Raw genomic sequence first — 18248 nt, forward strand, 5'->3', positions numbered from 1 at the left:
ATTTGACATCATGTTGTCTGACTGGTTACATCTGGACGGAACGTTTGTACTCTCACCTTTAGGATCAGAATGTAGCCGTCAAATTGATACACTATAATGAAGCAGTGAGACCCTGAAGAGTTGCAGCGCTGACAGACACACAGAAAATAGAGGGAGGGGTACAGGGCTTCCTCCTTGAGGGAATAATCCCATAACCCCTCCATTAGGATACACACTATGTGTAAGTACACACACACATACAATCCCTGCAGCTGCTGAACACGTGCATTTTTACGCAGCTCAGCGAAAGACATGGAGATGGTGACACGTTCACACCTGTTAGCACCGGCAGAACCGTCCAACTCTGACTGACAACTTCCCTCTGGCCATCATCACCTCTCAATCGCAGGACGACCGTCCAAGCAAACAGTCCATCAGCAGCATGTCGGAAGACTCTGCCGTACTGCATTAGGATCAACAACCTTTCCACATCTCTGCTGATTACTGGACAAAGGGTCTGCAAAAACAAGAGAAAATGTCTTTTTTGTTTGTTAATAGAAGCTCACTTACTGGAATATGAGCCACGGGCTGGGAATAACCAAGTGTGTGAGTGAAGGGATACAAATTCCATCTGTTTGGTGTTGCTGGATTTGAGCTGATACAATGTATGCATGTCTGATTTGTGGCCTTGAGCATGCATGGGAGAACTATAGGCTTTATAAATGGATCTCTTTAATGCTGTTTCCTTTCTTTTTTTGAAGTTTTACTCCATAGATATTACATAAACAGAGAAACACAGAATTCAAAAGAGGACTTGGCAAAAGCACAAATAAAGACGTTAGTGTTTCATATCTTTTGTGTGTGTTTTCTTGATTTTAGGCTTGAATTTCTCAGTGTTGGGGTGAGTTAAAATAACATCTCAAAGGATTTATAATTCTTGTAAAAAAGTATCCTTCAAATTTCCAGCTGCTTCAAAAACAGCAAAATCTGTCTTCTTGGTGCTCATAACAGAGCCATATATATACCTATGTTTGTTTTCATATGCGTTTCAGAAATGTAACAGAGCTGTGGGGTTTATTTAATGTGCTGGGAGGGATAGGTCCTGTCAGACATGAGAAATGAGGAGATAAATTAAAAAGTCTGTTATCGTGGATGAAGATCAGAGGGAGTGGAGACGAGATTAATAGGTATGGATTGGAATAAATCTTTTGAAGTATTTCTAAACATAGGGATCATTCAGGTGACTTATTACAATCAGGACTCTTATGTCAAATGAAGAATTTGCATATTCGCAAGGTGAAAACAGATCAACAGAATCTCCTCTCTCAGCACTGTGTTTGACATAAATCCTATAAGCATGAGTAAAGACCCGATCTGAATGACGCTGCTACCATCTTTCTCTGTGTTTCTCCTCACGACAGGCAGCTCTTGCTCTGCAGGGAGGGAGATAGTATGTTAAACACCACTAAGCATGAACTCTGATCCCTCATTGTCTGCCTATCTGCACTAAACACCATCAGATGGATGAGTCCAAAGGGGGGAACGATGGCTGTGTGGTAAAGTCATCACACAGTGATGTAAAGCAGGCGCACGCCGAGGCTTCTCCACAAGTTCAAAAGGAAATGAAAACTTTTATTATATTTATTTCACTCTCTCCCCCTCCATGCAGCCTCCTCTCCTTCCATTTTGCAGATTTACTGATGTTATTCTTGAGATCGTCTGCATAATGTATGTCAGAGATTTACATGCTCGACCAGATTTTGGTCCGGTGTCAAGGTCTGACAGAGTTACTCTGACTGGAGGAGCAGCTGAGTCCTTAGTGTGACCCAGAGGATTGAAAAGGATCTACTGATGTGTCTAAATGTCCTTAAAATGAAAAACTGCTCGTAACCTGACTGTGAAATCTTAAACCTATTTTCAACATGGTGCAAAAAAAATGAAAGGCTTATATTATACACTCAAATAGAAGTTACAAACTGTACTGTTACAACCTCATTGGGGTTGGTGGCCAAACTCTATGCCCAAAAAAGGCAGAGGAGCTCCATGATTATTAAAAATGCTCATTTTATCCATGCATTTAATCTAGAATAAGTGACAACACTGCATGAAGTCAGGTCAATACTTGTCCTCATAGTGTATAACATCATTATTTTTATTTCTAATTAGTGTTAACCTATATTCATATTTTAGCCATATTTTTCTAAATATTTCCTTTTTTTGACATTTATCTTCATTTTGTGTATTTCCTCTTTTTATCTTATTAAAGCTTCACATTCACATATTTGTGCATTAAACTCCAGGTGACAAGTGCACCAGATGAGAATCAACTAAGCAAGTCAGTCTGCTCTTTTTCATCAGATTCATCTATGGCTGACTTGTTGGCTAAAATTTAGATAGAATGCACAAAACCTGACTGAGAATAGTCATAGCTGCACCCAATTTTGTCATGCATGTTCACATGAACATTCAAGGATTGGCAAGTGTCGACAAGTAACACTCTCTTTTCTGATTAAAATATCTGCAGAAGGTATGAATAATACAGGCCAAAAGAAACAAAGTAGAAATGGTGAATATCAGGAACTCAGAGATTTATGCTGAACATAAAAACGTTCACACTGTGAAGCTGAGAAAGACCAACACAAACAAAAAAAGCTATGAGCGAGGGATTAAAGGAGGTCTGTAAAATGACCATCATTTTGTAGCATAATCATTTATTAATTTAGGGAGAATTCCCTCACTATGTCACAACCAGATGGTATTGACAGCTCAGCGCTGTGAGCCTCATTTGCATAAAACCAATGATGATCAGCACCTGCAAGGCGGGAACAGTCAGTATTTCGGTCTGCACATGTTGTAGTTGAGGGGGGAGTTTCGTGACCATACTTTTAAGAGTTTTATGACCTTAAATAAGCCCACTAGTCTGACTTGCTAAACCGACATGTGCTAAATCCAAACTGCTTAAAAGTTACGCCCAGGTGTAGCGCAAATAGCAGTTAGGTGTAACTGGTGCACGGCTCATAACTTTACATCAGGAATAACTTTCAGCTCCAAGTCAGCCATAAGGTTACGCAGCTGGTGCACTCAGCCCCAGAACATTCCTGACGTGAGCTGCATATGTAAACGCAAACAGTTAAATTTTTCATCATGACTTTACCTGGAATCAACCCTGCCAGCCCCCGGATAAAGTCTCCATAAAAAGTCAGGTTAGCAGATGTGAGCTCCACAGGTTAAAAGTCAGGTAAATTTGACGCGAGCAAGTATTTAGACCTGCTATGTTTGTAAAAGCGTCTTGAGATAATGTTTGTTGTGATTTGGCGCCTAACAAATAACTGATTTATTGATAATTTGAAGATGTCCAATAACATGTAGAAGAGGCAACAAACTGTGATCATTGTGTCAGATTCTGCTTCGCTCACCATTTTTGGTTATTTTTAAAACAGCACACAGTGACTACCTCAGCACTCTTATACACTATGAGAGATAATAACAATTTCATGGTACACTGTCCTGAAATGTTCAGAAGTATTATGTGCAAAAAGCCTATATTTGAAAGTTTGATTTTGACTGTATTCTTTATTAAATGAAGATGAAGGTTGCTCATTTCCCGTAACAAGCACTTAAAGAACACATTGTCACCCACAGGCTGAACTCACCGTCGGTATCTTACAGTTAGGAGGATGTTATTTGATAACTACGTGGGCGGGAGGCCATCCCAGGTTATCACGTGTGCCTCCTCCACCGCTGCTCATCCTCTCTCCGCCTCGAGGAGTGTACAGTACGCACAAATCCCCGGCACCACTGATAAAACCTGTTCAATTAGTCTGGGCGGATGAAAGCAACATGACCTCCATTTCCGTCTGCTTGGAGATAACTCACAGCTCTGACGTGTGAGTCTTTTTTTTTTATTGTTTGAAACTGTGGATGTGTTTCTAGGTTACAGTTTCTAATTTACACCACGCAGAATTAGCAGCAAATAAACTCATGACGATCAAAAGCAGTTTGATTTGCAGAAGTTGCACATTCATTAAAAACTCCAGAAGAAGTGGTTATGAGAAGTCGTGCTTTGTGCTTATACTTTATGGATGATATCTTCTCGTTTTATGAGCTCATTGCTGCTTATCCCCTTCGGAGCCCCTCTGCTGAACTTTAGGCCTTGAGGTTAAAAGGCTAGCATGATCTGTCCTCCCCTTTATGAACAGTTGGAGTGTATTCTGACATCTCCAAGCTGTTCTCCCACTGTGTGCTAAGAGTGTCTCTGAATGAAGCCTTTCACCATGTAATCAAAATATAACAGCAGAGAGAAGTGACACCATTTCCAACAATTCACTTCTTCCAAAGTCCTGATTTTAAAAGTGCAGAGTGCAAACACATATACTCAAATGCGATCGTGTCTATTGGTTGATGGGCCCAGCTGCTTGTGGCTGGTAATTCAGCCATTAGTCCTCTACTGGCTGGCTGCCTGAACCACCGGCTGTGCTATCAACCAAGCCAACTATTTGATGGCAGGGGAATACTGATGCTCAGCTGTGGGGCCCTCTGAGGGCGAACCCCTTGGCTCTTGAAACCTCCAGGACTTTATTTTTCTTTTATGCCAGTCCCCTTTTTTTTTTTTCATTATAATGGGAGAGCAAAGAAGAATAAATTGCCAAGTAAACTGGATTGATTGAGTTCAGTTCAATCCATTGTGAAGCAGCAGGACCTGTTTTTGAACTCTGCTTTTTTTTGTTATTGATCAAAAGCTTTGAGTTGGAATTTTAATCCAAGGTTGTCACTTTCATTTCATAATCATTTGTAGGCGTGCACAAATCTAACGTTTAAAGCTTCTGTGAGGAGTTTACTTGTTATGAAACACTGCAATGAATACTGGAACCTCTATGTGCCCCACAGACACAAGAGACATCTAGTGAGAACATCAATTAGTTTGATGTAGTAGTTTTTAATGATTGTAACTACTTCTGCTTGGTAGGTGTCAAGTGAACTGAGTGACTTGTATTTAAATTTTCCACCAAAAGATTGACAGTGAGTGATACCTTTGTGTAAAGACTGAAGAATTAATTTTTTTTACCACAAAACACTACTTACACATGTATCAGCAAAGACAGAAAGGTACCAAAAATATCTTTACAGCTTCAGGGTGGAGCTTTAAATCTTCTGTGAGGAACTTGCGAGTTGTGTTGACCTTGGCGACCCCTGTTGACAAAACAGTTCTTGCTGATTTTGTCCTGTACATGTGTAAGTAGTGTTCTCTCAAGCCGGGCTAAATTCTGTGCTGGAATATGAACTCACACTGTAGGAGTGAATCGTTTACAATGCTTTGTGACGAAGTTCACAATTTATGTGTTCACACCATACAGTCCGATTCTTAGGCCCGGCCTGAGTGTTCACACTGCAGTGCCATGTCAGGATGGAGCAGTGACAATTATCAATAAAATTACAGAGAATACAACTTCCATCCTAAAAAATCAAGTACAATTGTCACATTTCTGATATGAGAACAAATGCTGAAAATGTAGAAGCTTCATAAAGTTATAATCTATGCTAGAGCTGCTGTAATGTATTGCATTAGATTGCACAGATGGTGTTGATGTTGTGTCTGATCAGGGTATACCTAAATTGTTTACTTCAGGGGGTCATGTTGCAATGGTACTTTCAGACACTGTCTATCATTCTGTGCAGGCGCAATCAGGGAAGAAAGGCCTGAAGTCGGGGAATCGTCTCATAGTCCTGCATGTAGAAGAGGATGCAGCTGATCAAAATTTCTGGCATGCCAGAAATTCAACCGACTGGTCAGGGTTGGCTGGTCAGCAGTGACTAGCCCTTGTGCCCCCCAGTACTCTGTACAGCAAACAACCCATGATCAAAAATTGATCAAACTTAAATAAATATGAATGAAAAAAAACACTCATCGTAATTTCTTAATCAGTTGAATGTATCACTCCAAGAATCTTTATAGTGAAAAACTTATTTTAAAAGGCTTTAATGGCAGCATGCTGTTAATTATTTGGTCTGATACATAGACTGTATAAATAATGGTCGTAGTATCCGTGACGTCACCTATCTGTTCCTGTTTTGAAGCCAATCGTCGGCGGGAGCCATATTGGTAATCCTGAACTCAACCAAACTTAGTGTGAGGTAAAGAGGTGGGGTTTGAGCCTCCTTGCCAACAGCTATGTGTTCCCACCTGTCAGTCATGTCCTTACATCGGCAAAAACTCATAATCTTAATATCTTTTGAACTGGTGCGTTAGAAAAAAATTCAGCCCCCGTACAATGTATCGATAGTTAAATTAGCTACGTAGACCCAAGCCGTTTTTTGAACCAGGCTGTAAACATGATTATTTATTGCTACAAAAATCGTCTTTTTTGAATTAGTGTGTATGTGGTCAGCGGTGTTTCTGCAGCCAGCCTCAAGCGGATGGTCGATGAATTGCAGTTTATAACACTTCCCCATGGGCTTCATATTTTGAGACCAGAGGTTGCTGCTTGGTCTGACACCTATACCATGGCAGCTGCTTCTGGCATTAACAATAATTATATATAGATACTCTGGTGCTGTCGGTCTAGTTTGCTTTTGCAGGTCATAAAAAAACATCAATTTACATTTCAATTTGTTTCATAACAAGCTAAAAATGCTGTACAGGAGCTTTAAGTAAAATTATCAGTTAAAGCATTATAGTAGTATATTGACCTAACTGAGAATAAAGTTCAAACTTTACATTAACCATATTGCTGCTTCTCTAACTGTTGAAGCAGGTAGTGGTTCCCATCATGTAAATTCATTCTAAACCTCACATTTCAAAAATAAAACCAGGCCTGAGTCACTTTAGATACTGAACATTCAAACATCATGTATTTTTGTCAGTATGCTCATTAATAACATTTAACTACATGTGACCTTCCTGTTATCACCAGGTAAATATCATGTAATTCAAGCTACACTGTAATTAGTCTGTATTGTTTGTGTAAGCTTAGTGTATACAGTTTGGAAATCCATCCTATGTGGCATTACCAGGTAGAGTAAACAGACGATTTTTCAAAGCCAAGAGCACTTCTGCAGCAAATTTATAAATGGTCAGATTCTGACATTTCATACATTTCATTTCAAACTAAATTTTTCTAGGACCTCAAACCTTCTTAACCTGCAATCTTGATTTGCTTGGAAATATCACTGCTGTCGACAAAAGAAAAATATACATGTTTCATTTTTGGAAATCAGAGACAGAACATGAACAGGCTGCCAGTGAGCAGCAGTTATAACCAAATGGCTACCCCTGGCAGGAAATTACACACATGTCGTTCCTGGGCATCACAGGGTAGTGCTGACTTGCCCAAAATAGTCCCTGCCAGTAACAACAATATTACACACAGATCTCTCTATGTGTGCGCAGGTTAAGAAAGCAGACGCTGGCAGCCATTTCTTCCCCTCATTATTTTCATCTACTTCCCCTTCTAGACAATCCTCAATCCTCAATTCTCTGATGCCATCTCTAATAGCCAAGACAATCAACAAATCAAAGGCTGGTCCTCAATGAGAGCTTGAGCTTTTAGTTGATGCTGGCAGACCAGAAATGAGACAGATGATCTCAAGACGTACTCGGTTAGTTAATGGGATGCATATTCTCCCTAATTGGCCAAGTTAAATAATATTGCTCTTAAGGTAGAACAGAGATTGATTGTTACCCAAAATACATGCAATATTATGAGTCTCCTTTGCATACGATAGCCTGATGTCATGCAGTAAAGACCTGTTAGCTAACGCAACGTCTTGGGTCAATGAGTCCAAACAGGACATTTGCAAACTTTACTTACTTGACAGATTTATTGGTAGATAAAATGACTAACCTTATACAGTCTACAATTATTAGTTTTATGTAAACAATGGACAACCATAGAATATTTGTGATCCATAGGGTCAGGTCATGATCACACATGAGCTGATGCAGGGGAATGATAATCTCCTTGATAACCAAAAATACTTCTTTGCTGTTGGTAGAGATGGACAGAGTTAAAGGCTGATTTATACTTCCGCGTTGAATCAACGGTGTACCCTACGCCGGGGGTCTGCGTAGCTCCTGTACCTACGCCGAGGCCTACACACGTAGCTGACGTGCACCTCCTCCAAAATGTAACTCCCCGTAGAGCCGACGCGGACCGCAAGCTCTGTGATTGGTCCGCTCGGCGGCTTTGTCTTTCCCGCATTTACAACACGTCCGGGATCCCAGACATCGGCCGCAAATCGGCCGTGTATTTCATCTCCTCCTCTCTATTCTTCATGTAATCATGTCTGTATGATAAACAGCAACATGTATCAGCTGTAGATTAACATAACACGCTCTGCATCGCTGTGGAAAAGTAAACAGAGATCGTAGCGGGACCGGAAGCAGGCGGCCGGCTATCAGAGAGACCGCACTGCACAAGTATGTGGGGCTCATGTCCGCGTCAGCCCCTGCTGCGTAGGGGAGACGCAGAAGTATAAATAAGCCTTAAGCCTACAACAAACAAGGATGGGTATTTGCTTTGCTGGACAAAAATGATGTGTTTGCCCAAAGGGGATGCCAAAATCCACACAAACTTAAAGTTCCTTACAGGAGCTTTAAATTATCATAATTATGTTCTTGAAAACATGTCAGCTAGGGTGACAATATTTAACTTAATCTTCCCTTTAGCCATCACAGGCGTACACTCCGTACAGCTAGTTAGCGAGGAGGTTTAAGGCCAGCCTCTTTGCGTTTGGCTAGGTCGACCAAAGTTAGGTTGAGTGGGCATTTCCAATATGGCCTCCGCCGACGATAGGCTTCAGAAACAAATGGGTGACATCACAGAGACATTGTCCATGTATTATACATTATATTGACACTATCAAGTCAAAGTTTTCCACATACTGGTCCATCTGCGTTTGATGGATTTATAGAGTGCTGTTCACCTGAAGTCATTAATACACTTATCTTTGACAATACCAAGTTTTTTGGAGGGGAAGCAGACAAGTCTGCAGCTTACTAGAAGTTGGACTCATTTATTTAAACTGTGACCACCCCTCACATACAACACTTAGTTTGTGTTCTAGCTGGTCTCACATTTCACCATCGCAATGCATGCACTCACCACAAGAGAAAATATACAGCCAAGTGTTTCCCCATTATATTGGAGCTCTTAATGGCCGCATTGTTTATTTTGCCCCACTGCTGAAGAGAACAGGAATTGTCTGGGGTTAATGCAGGAACCCACCTCAGCAAGGACTCAAGGCCGCTCTGCTTTGTTTGCTGCCACTGTACTCCACTCAAGAATCCATATCTGTGGAATTATAATTGAGGATAAATATTATCAAGTGCAATTGGAGAGGGTGTTGTGTATTTGTGCTGGGGCCAAGAAGAGAGGAACTGTGAAACTGAACACCATCTCAGGCTCTGACCACAGGAGAGCTTAGTTGGAGGTAGAGGAACCATCTTCCTCTGTGGACCATCAGAGAATACGAAGGTGAAAGGTCAAGGTAGAAAGTGACGTCACTTCAACAGCTTAGACTGTGTATCTTAAATCTACAGCTAACACAAGTCTGAAGGATGAAAAAGCCAGTGGTGAACATATATATGGAGGCTATGGATTGCTTTCACCTGCCTGGCCCTGCTCCTCAGGGTCTTGGCATTGTGACATTCAGCCTTTTCTTCAAGTCTCTCATCACCAGGTGGAGAAAAACAACCCATAATACAAGTTCTCTAATCTTGTACAGGATAACTGTCAGCACCTCCATACACAGTGGAAGGCTTCCCCGGCTTGTTACAACACTGGCACCAGCAATAATCACTCTAATCCTGTGGTATCCATGGTAAACAAAACCTCTCGCACAGTCATTATCTATTCACAGCCAAAGGCCGTCAGATAACAAAGCACATCAGGGAAAAGAGAATGAATGAAGAGAGATGCAAAGAGGCTAAAGAGAGAGACAGAAAGAAAGAGAAGAGTGTGAGAAAAAGCAAACAGGAAGAAAGAGGATCGAGGGAACAGTATTTAATTGTATTATATAACACTCTTTGCTGTGTGCCAGGCTGCAACTGTTTTCTCTCTTTCAAAAGGAGAGTTTTCTGTTGTAAGAGCTCCAGGCATCTCTCAGCCTTGATGTAAACTGATACTCATGTTGTTTGATTTTCGTTACAAGATCCAAGCCCCTCCAAGAATGAAAACTCAGGGAAATCTTACATAACAACAATTTAGTGACATTTAAAACTGAAAAGTATAAAGATGGTATGCACTGTAGTCGTTTTTAGAAACAGCAACCTCTTACTGAGCAGGACATGGAAATAGAGTCAGGGATTTTGAGACTAATATAACAAAGGTCCAACAAGTTGGTTGTTTTTTTCACCCACCACCCATTAGGTGAAGAAGAGGTCACTTTTATGCACAACTTTCTAGGAAAACAGAAACAACTGAGGATCTGCTTTAAGTGGAGCATAATGATCAGCATCTGCCTGCCAGATAAGTGATATCACAAGGTGGTGTGACAGGATGAACAAGAACCTTTGTGTAAGTACAAGTTCAAGTCTCTCTGTATCTTGAACTATAAATAAATGTGTCTGAAACAATTATGTTTGTGTAAAGGTACAAAAAGGAACAATTTATTTCAATTAACACTAGTTTAATAATATCAACTGTTTTGCAATCAATCAGTCTCTGGACCTTTCTGCGGTCATCGTCTATCATCCTCTGATCAGTGTTGTAGTTTAATATCTTGTTTTTAGGACTTGTGACTCGACTTTTACTTGGACTCATGCATAGCCTGTATTAGGACTCAGAAGATGGAAAGAAGGACTCTGACCTATTTATAAATACTGTTTTATTTGTTTGTTAAGTTAATTTTATTGTAATGATAATATATTCAGTTTGAGCAGCTATCACAGGCATTTACCTGCAAGCATTTTCTCATGCCGTCTTGTTCAGCAACAGTTAGGATGCTTAAAGACGGATATAAATCATGTGTTTTGTTTTCAAAGTTTTTACAGTAAATGCAAACAAGAGCAGTGCAACATGTGCAATATAAACCTCAAACTTTAACAGACATCTGTCCAGGATAAACCCAGAATGATGAGTAAGATGTTAAAGTGATTCCATAACGATACTGTTGGTCTCTAAAGTAACTGCACCACTGGGTCCTAGGTGATGGGTCAGTTACATTTCTGAATAATTTAACAGGTAGGAAGTTGTTTCAGTGTATTAGATAACCACAGTGATCTCAACACATCAGAATCAATGAGTGTGGCATCCCTGAAGAGCACTTCATTAATCATTTGAATTTCCAGATACACTGACATGATCAGTCAGAATCTGATGTTGATAAATTAAACACGTTTTGTGAGGAGTGAAATAATGTGCAAAAAGGGCAGCTAATAATGACAACTCGACTCACACTCAGGTAACTGACTCAACTCAGTTTCTTCTTTGATGACTTGGACACAACTCTGGTTTGAACACTGAGGACTCAAGACTCAAGACTCTAGATTTGGTGACTAGACTGTAACACTGTTTCTGATGCATGTAGCCATGAAAGGGGATATGCTTTCAGGAACAGGTGCCAACTTTTCAATTTCAATTTCATAAACAGGGAATACAGAAAATGTTTCCTTGCATCCAAAGTAAAAAGACTTTTCTGCTGCAAACACCTGAGGAGCAAGACACTGGAATTGGATCACTGCAGAAACCATTGTGTAACATTAGTGTTCATTTTTGAGCCTTGAAACACAACTCCCAATTGTGTGTCTACAAAAAGTACAAAGGTAAGTCATTTTGGCCTGTATCCAGGACTTTTTATCTTTTTGCTTATTTTGCAGACCCCAAAAGGTCAGCGAGAACAGCAGGAGCTTCTAACATTGTATCTGTAGATGCAACTTAGTGCTTGACACATAACCCTGTCTCTGATTTTGCCTCCTCATCTTATTTGGTAAATGCAAGCCATATTTCTGGACTTCTCAAACACACTCTCATCTTACCAAAACAATCTGATTTGATATCTGGTTTTATTGTTCAGGAATGCAAAGGCTGAACTGTCTGCCCGAAGCAGATATTCAGTATCGAAATTCAAGCTGTAGAAATGAATCCAGGGTACAGTCCAGATTTCTTCGCCCAAGGTGAGCTGTGCAGCACCGGCTCCGCCTAGACGGGGGACTCAGTATAAAGCAGTTTTCCACTGAGAAGAGTCAGAAAGAGTGCAGATTGTACTTTTTATATGAAACAGTTAAATATTTTAAACTGTTTCAGAACAAGCATTGGTGGTAGCGGCAAGTTCAGAATGAGCAACAAGAAATATGCTATAAACTCAAGACAAGCTTCAACTGCACAGTTTTGTCAAAGTGAATGAATTAAGGCTACAAAGTAATTTTGCTAAATGTTCACTGCAATACTGTTTTCTGCCCTTTATTTGCATGTACACTCTATAACGTTGTTGCTAGGGAGTATGTTCACATGCATGGTGAAAAAAATTAACTGACTCTGAAATCCTGAAATGCTGTGCCTCCCATAATCCCATGTGGTATGTTCCCACTTAACTAGTAATTGCATTTTCTCTTCACGTATTTAATAGAACAACATGGCAGCAGTGTGGTTAATTTCTTCCTTGTGCTTGGAGGACAACCTACGTGTTGAGTGCAAGTAGAAGTGCACACAATTAGCTAATATAATTCACAGATGTGGCCACAGAGGTTTCTTTTTTTTTCTTCTCTTTCTCTCCTTGTCTCAACTTTGCACAGCGGGCTCGACGGCCTGAGAGTTTGGACACGGTCTCTGCACTCACCCCACTGTGACCCACTGGCACATACATTTCAAATGACGTAGTAATTAAAATACACTAATTTGATAATAATGCAATAACAGCAGCACCCTGAAGGGCTAATTTAAAGAAAACATTTTCCCAGACCGCCAGTAAAGCATATGTAATGCCCCACAGAAAATACAGTAGCCTGTTGGTGTGCTTTTGGAGGTCTTGGGGGTATTTCAGGGTACTGATTTCATACCACAATCATTAAAATCTTTGCTCCATTTTGGCCCAGAGCGCCTGACTGGCGACGGCGCCTGAGAATGATATTGGATCCCCAAGGTGTAAACGTGATGAATAGCTGGGGCTGTTTTGCAAAGGGTTAAGTTTGAAGCTCTACCACAGATCAAGGCACAGTGACGATTCAAAACTGAACCTTATATTATCTTAACTGGATTGAGGAGTTCATAGGGCATCTCTGAAGGGTTAAACGATACATAAGAGTAACATAAGACAAGAAGGACTGATTAAATAGCTTACCTAGATTTAACTCTATAGACTTTTTTAAATATTACTTTGAGACATATTTTATCTGACCCTAAAAGTATGCTAGAGACAGACAAACTTAACACCAGCACAGTTTGGGAGATGGATTCAAACTGGCATGTGACCAGGAAAACTAAGATACTTCTAAATAAAGTTTAACATTAGGCAAGATTAGCAAGGGATCTTCAACAATTGTTGCCAAAATTTCCAAATTTCTACAAACCAGTGTTTCTTAGAAAATGTGCTGAATACCCCTTTAACTCAATAAAATGCAAAACATTCTAAAAAACGCACATCCATTACGGCCAAGTCCGTCAACATACTGTAGCAGCAAACAAAAAGAGCTCATTCCTGCACATCATTATCCACCTTTGTTAATCATAGCACCCACATGCTTGTGACCTGATCCTGACTGTCCATCAACATGAATATCATTAAATGTGAGCCACGATGCACAGTAATCTGCCCCTAATTCCTCCTCATCATCAAGAGACAAAGACAAGAAACAAGCACAGAGCAGGCGAAAGAATTCGGGCCCTTTGTGCCGCTGGCATGGCGGCTTTGGAGCCTACAGAAGTGGAAGTTAAAGTGATTAAACTTGCTCACTGAGGCTTGTTCTATGGGACCGAGTTGCACAAACCACGCCTCATGACCCATTTGTGCGAGTTTGATTATTGAGTACTCTGTGCGGCACTTCCACAATTGGGGTCTGCTAATGAGCAGCGAGGATATGGCGAGATAGCACTTGTTGGCATCACCTTAGCCTGGTGACATGTTTGATGATTCCATTTATTCTGAATAAATGAAACTCCAGCTAGGGTTTCACCTGTTCCCTCAAGATGTATTGACTGCATTTGTTTTTTAATTAGGCATGTGATTGGCAAAGGACAAAACAAAAATGGAAAATTACAACCCCAAGACAAAAAACACAAAAAGTTCATAGAATTTTGGCTCAGGGTGCACACTTGGAGCTAGCAGTTTGCTGTGTTCGGATTCAGATGATAAAAAGATACATAGATGCATTTTCCCCTTGGGTAATTTTGTGTTCACACTGCTGTTGGGACGTGGGCCAGAGCAGATACCACCACAGGGCTGTCCCTTCATCATCATGTGCTCCTTTTACCAACTGCATAGCTGAACAAATGCCATGTGAAGGCATTTGTTCTGAAAATCTAAAATTTAAGTAAGATTGAATATCTCAGATAAGGGTGAATTTATTATGTTTTGTCTGATAAGATAGTTTTTCTCACTAAGCAGTTTTTACATTAGAGTGTTTCACTTGTTTAAGTGTTTTGGTCCTAAATTATCTCCGTAAGATATCACAACTTGTTACTGAGATTTTATGACCTATATTGAGTAATACATGCTTGAAACTAGAATATCAACTGTTACAAAGCGGTTTCATCAACACTCACAAGTATAAAACTGCTTTTTCAAAGTAATAATTTCTTATTTCAAGCATGAAATAAGAAATCATGACTTGACACAATTGTACCTCATCACACAATTAAAACAAATGACAGCCAAATGTAATCCACTGTTTTATTTTCAATGAAACGATAGAAAATATGTACTACTATATATTAATGCAGTTGGCACAGCATGCTGATTCCAAGACATCAACTAATGTTAGAGGGTAATCTGCCAATTGACTTGGAGCAGGAAGGAGGTCAAATGAGCATATTTGTCAAATGTTGGACACCACATCCAAAAATACAGCAGTTTACAAACTTGTGAGTCAGTGCATGAACGAGCAGTGTTGTTAACGTCAAGAAAGTCCAACAGCAGTACCTGAAGGCACAAGACCAGCTTGCAAAAGTGGAGGTTCCAGTGATGAGAAGGACAAACTCTCCTGGTTCTACAAGCCAGACAAAATTCTCTGACCTGGACCAGTAGATGTTGAGTCCCTTGATATCGCTACATCCAACACCAGCTCTTCTGCTGATGTTGCATTGGATGGAGATGCTGACTAACTTGAGTCTCGCCATTTCTATGCTAACTACCTCACCTACTACTGGAGTGTGATCAAGCAGCTGTTTGTTCAAGCTTCTGGACTGATTGCAAATCTTTCCAGGGTTTGATTAGGAGCAAGCCAAGACAAGCACTTGTAGAAGATCTTGGCTTGCTTGTTTTGTTTTGTATCAGAGTGCAATTGCTTCACAGAAGTCCAAACAATCAGAGCCAAGGTGGGACATGGCCCCTATGTGGGACTGACTTCTACAAACAATCAGGTAAGAAGCCCTTCTACCAACAAACAGTAATAATTATATCCATCTATTGTTGAGCAAAATATTGCTGTTAGCTTGCGGCTAACTGTTAACTGTTGCCTCTATACAAGTTGAGCAGAACAAATCAATTCAAACAGCCAGGACAGCTGATTGCTGCCAATTTTGGATCTGCAAGCTGAGTTGCAGCCTATTACAAAAAAAATCCTCATGGATACTTGGAAGTGAAAGTTTTTCTGTTGTGATCGAGAAATAGACATAAGCAAGGACCCAAATGCAGCCAATGATGTTCAGTTATCAATACAAGAAATTAGATTGACTATGAGACTCACCATTTAACAGAGTCCACGGGGTGAAGACACAAAATTTGAAGGAACAAATCCCAAAGTCCAGCAAAGGAAAAAACTCTGGAAGAGCCAAAATTATAATCCACAAAGAACACAGGTAGGTCTGTTGAGATGAAATGGAAAGGCACAGAAGAGAAGAAACACAGAGACTTAAAACACACAGGGTATTTAGACACAGGTGGGACCAATAAAACACAGGTGAAACGTCTCCCCTGTGACGTGAAATCACAGGGGAGGGGAATCACACAACAGCAGGAAGTAAAGCAGCACAAAATTAAAAAACAAAACAGGAAGTGAAAGGGAATCAATGGAATACAAAACTAATCAAGAGTAAGTCATAATTCCTTGCTTCTTTGAAAATCCTGATATTCTCCTCACTTAGTTGACAACTTAATCCCCAATGATCTAGAAATGTGTACTGTTATTGCAAAATTCATGTGGGTCACCTTGTCAGGCAAGAAAACCCAGAATTTGGATTAATCTTCAAAAATCACACCCCTTTTGAACAGATGTTGAGATAAAGTTAAGAAATGGTATCGGGATAAAATCTGGAAACTCTGCGGTCCTGACTCTTATATATATATCATTTGACAGCAGTCTCCCAGAGGGTGGTCGCTTGCATGGTTTACTTCCATTTGTCATTGTTATGCTAAACACTGCTTTGGTATAGAGGAAATTGAATTAAGGAGCCGTCCAGCAGCAGTCTTCAGTCTGTCTCGTCCTTATCATTTCTATCAGCCTGATCAGAAACACATTTAGCTCCCACCAACAGAGGGTCACAAAGTCACGTAACCTTCGGCAGGGAGCGATTTCCTGAGCACTCCATCATGGATAGCCTCTGGTAGGGTTTGGAGTAATGTCGCTTGTAAATAAAGTTTAATTTACTGAGACCTACAGTGGTAAGCTGGTGAAAATCTAAAGTAGGCTGTAACACTGTCTTTACAACTGTTAGAAAGAATAATCAATGTACAAACGAGTGAACCCAGTTGTTCTAACAGAGGACTGGTAGAGAGTATTTTCAATTAATATGGTCCAGTGCTGCCTCGGGACATGTTTTCATTTTTGTAAGTCATATTTTAAATGTTTCTGAAGTATTCATGTTTTTATCTTAACTTAAGCTGATTGCATATTCACAAAATCTGAAAGATCCAGTTATAGCTATAAATCACGACAGCTTTAGAGGACATGATACTAAACAGCTGATCAAAATGTTCTACTGTCACACTTCACTGTCAAATTAGGCATTATGACCAACAGTCCTCTTTCAGTTTGTCGGAAGCATTTACAGAAAATGATTTAACCACTGTGTTATACGATTTAATAAATGAGGTTGTTATTGTTTGGTGGTTAGTCAAGACGAGAAAAATGCGCATGGAGAAAATGGAGAAACAAGCTGTATTCAAACATGTAAGTTTTGTCGTGCATTCATTTTTCATCTTACAAAAAACAAGCACATAAAAGGGCACATATCTGCTTTATTGGAAGCAGTTTTGGGGTTGTTTTTCTTTCTTTTTTAACAAGGGCACAAAAAATAACAAATCTCAGGTAAAACAACAATCAACAAATAAACAAACAGTGTTGCAATCTGTGAGAAATTACACAAAAAGGTCAAAACTGGAATGTGAAACAAGGAAATACACTTGATATATTTCTCTAGACTGTGAATTAAAAAAGTAAAAGAAAGGATAGTGCAAGTTTCACAATACATAATACACATCAACATAACAAAGAAGGTAAAAGGAATAGGAACTGTCAGGGTCATGTAGTTTTAAGTCCAGATAGTCATTCCACATTTTGTACCTGAGCAGAGTTCAGATTTTTATTTATCGCACACATTTCAAGTAAAGCATCATCAAGGAAACTTTCAGCTGTACAGAAACTCTGTAAGCTCAAGAAATGTAAGATAATACAAAATAAGAACAGATCACCACAAAGGTTATATTTTCACAACTGTAGATGAAAAGGGAACACTCTCTGTGGCACTATGAAACTTCAAAATAGTGCTAATTAAAAGGCACATCTCTTCAGCATTAATCTGTGTAAAACACTGATTAGACCTAACAGCCATACCGCAATATTTCTGATTCATCACGATTGTAAACTTCATCTGAGGTATTTCAGTACTTCAAATAAAGAAAGCTTCTAAAAAACACAACCCCTCTGTCTTGATCTCACTGTCTCTGCCCTCGCTCCTGTTTGAAGGCCACAATGAACTTCCAGGCTTCGACATAGTGGCACAGGCAGATCTCTGCTGGGAACAACTCCTCCACATCAGGGGGGGCATCCAGGTCTTTGCGCTCCATATAGGAAACCAGTGTGTCTTTCAGGCTTTTAAGGAAAAATACACAATTAATGTTATCTGATGTTTAATGAAAACGGTCAAACTCAAGCATTAGCACTTATACTTCAGTCTAGT

At 39.9% G+C, this 18248-nt stretch overlaps 1 protein-coding gene and 1 long non-coding RNA gene across 2 annotated transcripts in view; both read right to left on the reverse strand.

Moving 5' to 3' along the window:
- LOC117833006 overlaps positions 1–16054 on the reverse strand; it is a 19834-nt gene extending 3780 nt beyond the window's left edge. The window contains exons 1-3 of the long non-coding RNA XR_004635311.1: positions 15818–16054; positions 9204–9269; positions 316–496 (exon numbers count right to left, since the gene is read on the reverse strand). This is a non-coding gene — a long non-coding RNA (uncharacterized LOC117833006). The remainder of the gene's footprint in view (positions 1–315; positions 497–9203; positions 9270–15817) is intronic.
- Positions 16055–17208: 1154 nt separating this feature from the next.
- The window catches only part of rnf213a (ring finger protein 213a), a 48692-nt gene continuing 47652 nt past the window's right edge, over positions 17209–18248 (reverse strand). The window contains exon 69 of the mRNA XM_034711067.1: positions 17209–18160. Within this exon, the coding sequence (XP_034566958.1) occupies positions 18004–18160 (157 nt within the window). The 3' untranslated portion in view covers positions 17209–18003. The remainder of the gene's footprint in view (positions 18161–18248) is intronic.

This window comes from Notolabrus celidotus, chromosome 20 (assembly GCF_009762535.1).
Source record: "Notolabrus celidotus isolate fNotCel1 chromosome 20, fNotCel1.pri, whole genome shotgun sequence".
Taxonomy (NCBI): domain Eukaryota; kingdom Metazoa; phylum Chordata; class Actinopteri; order Labriformes; family Labridae; genus Notolabrus; species Notolabrus celidotus.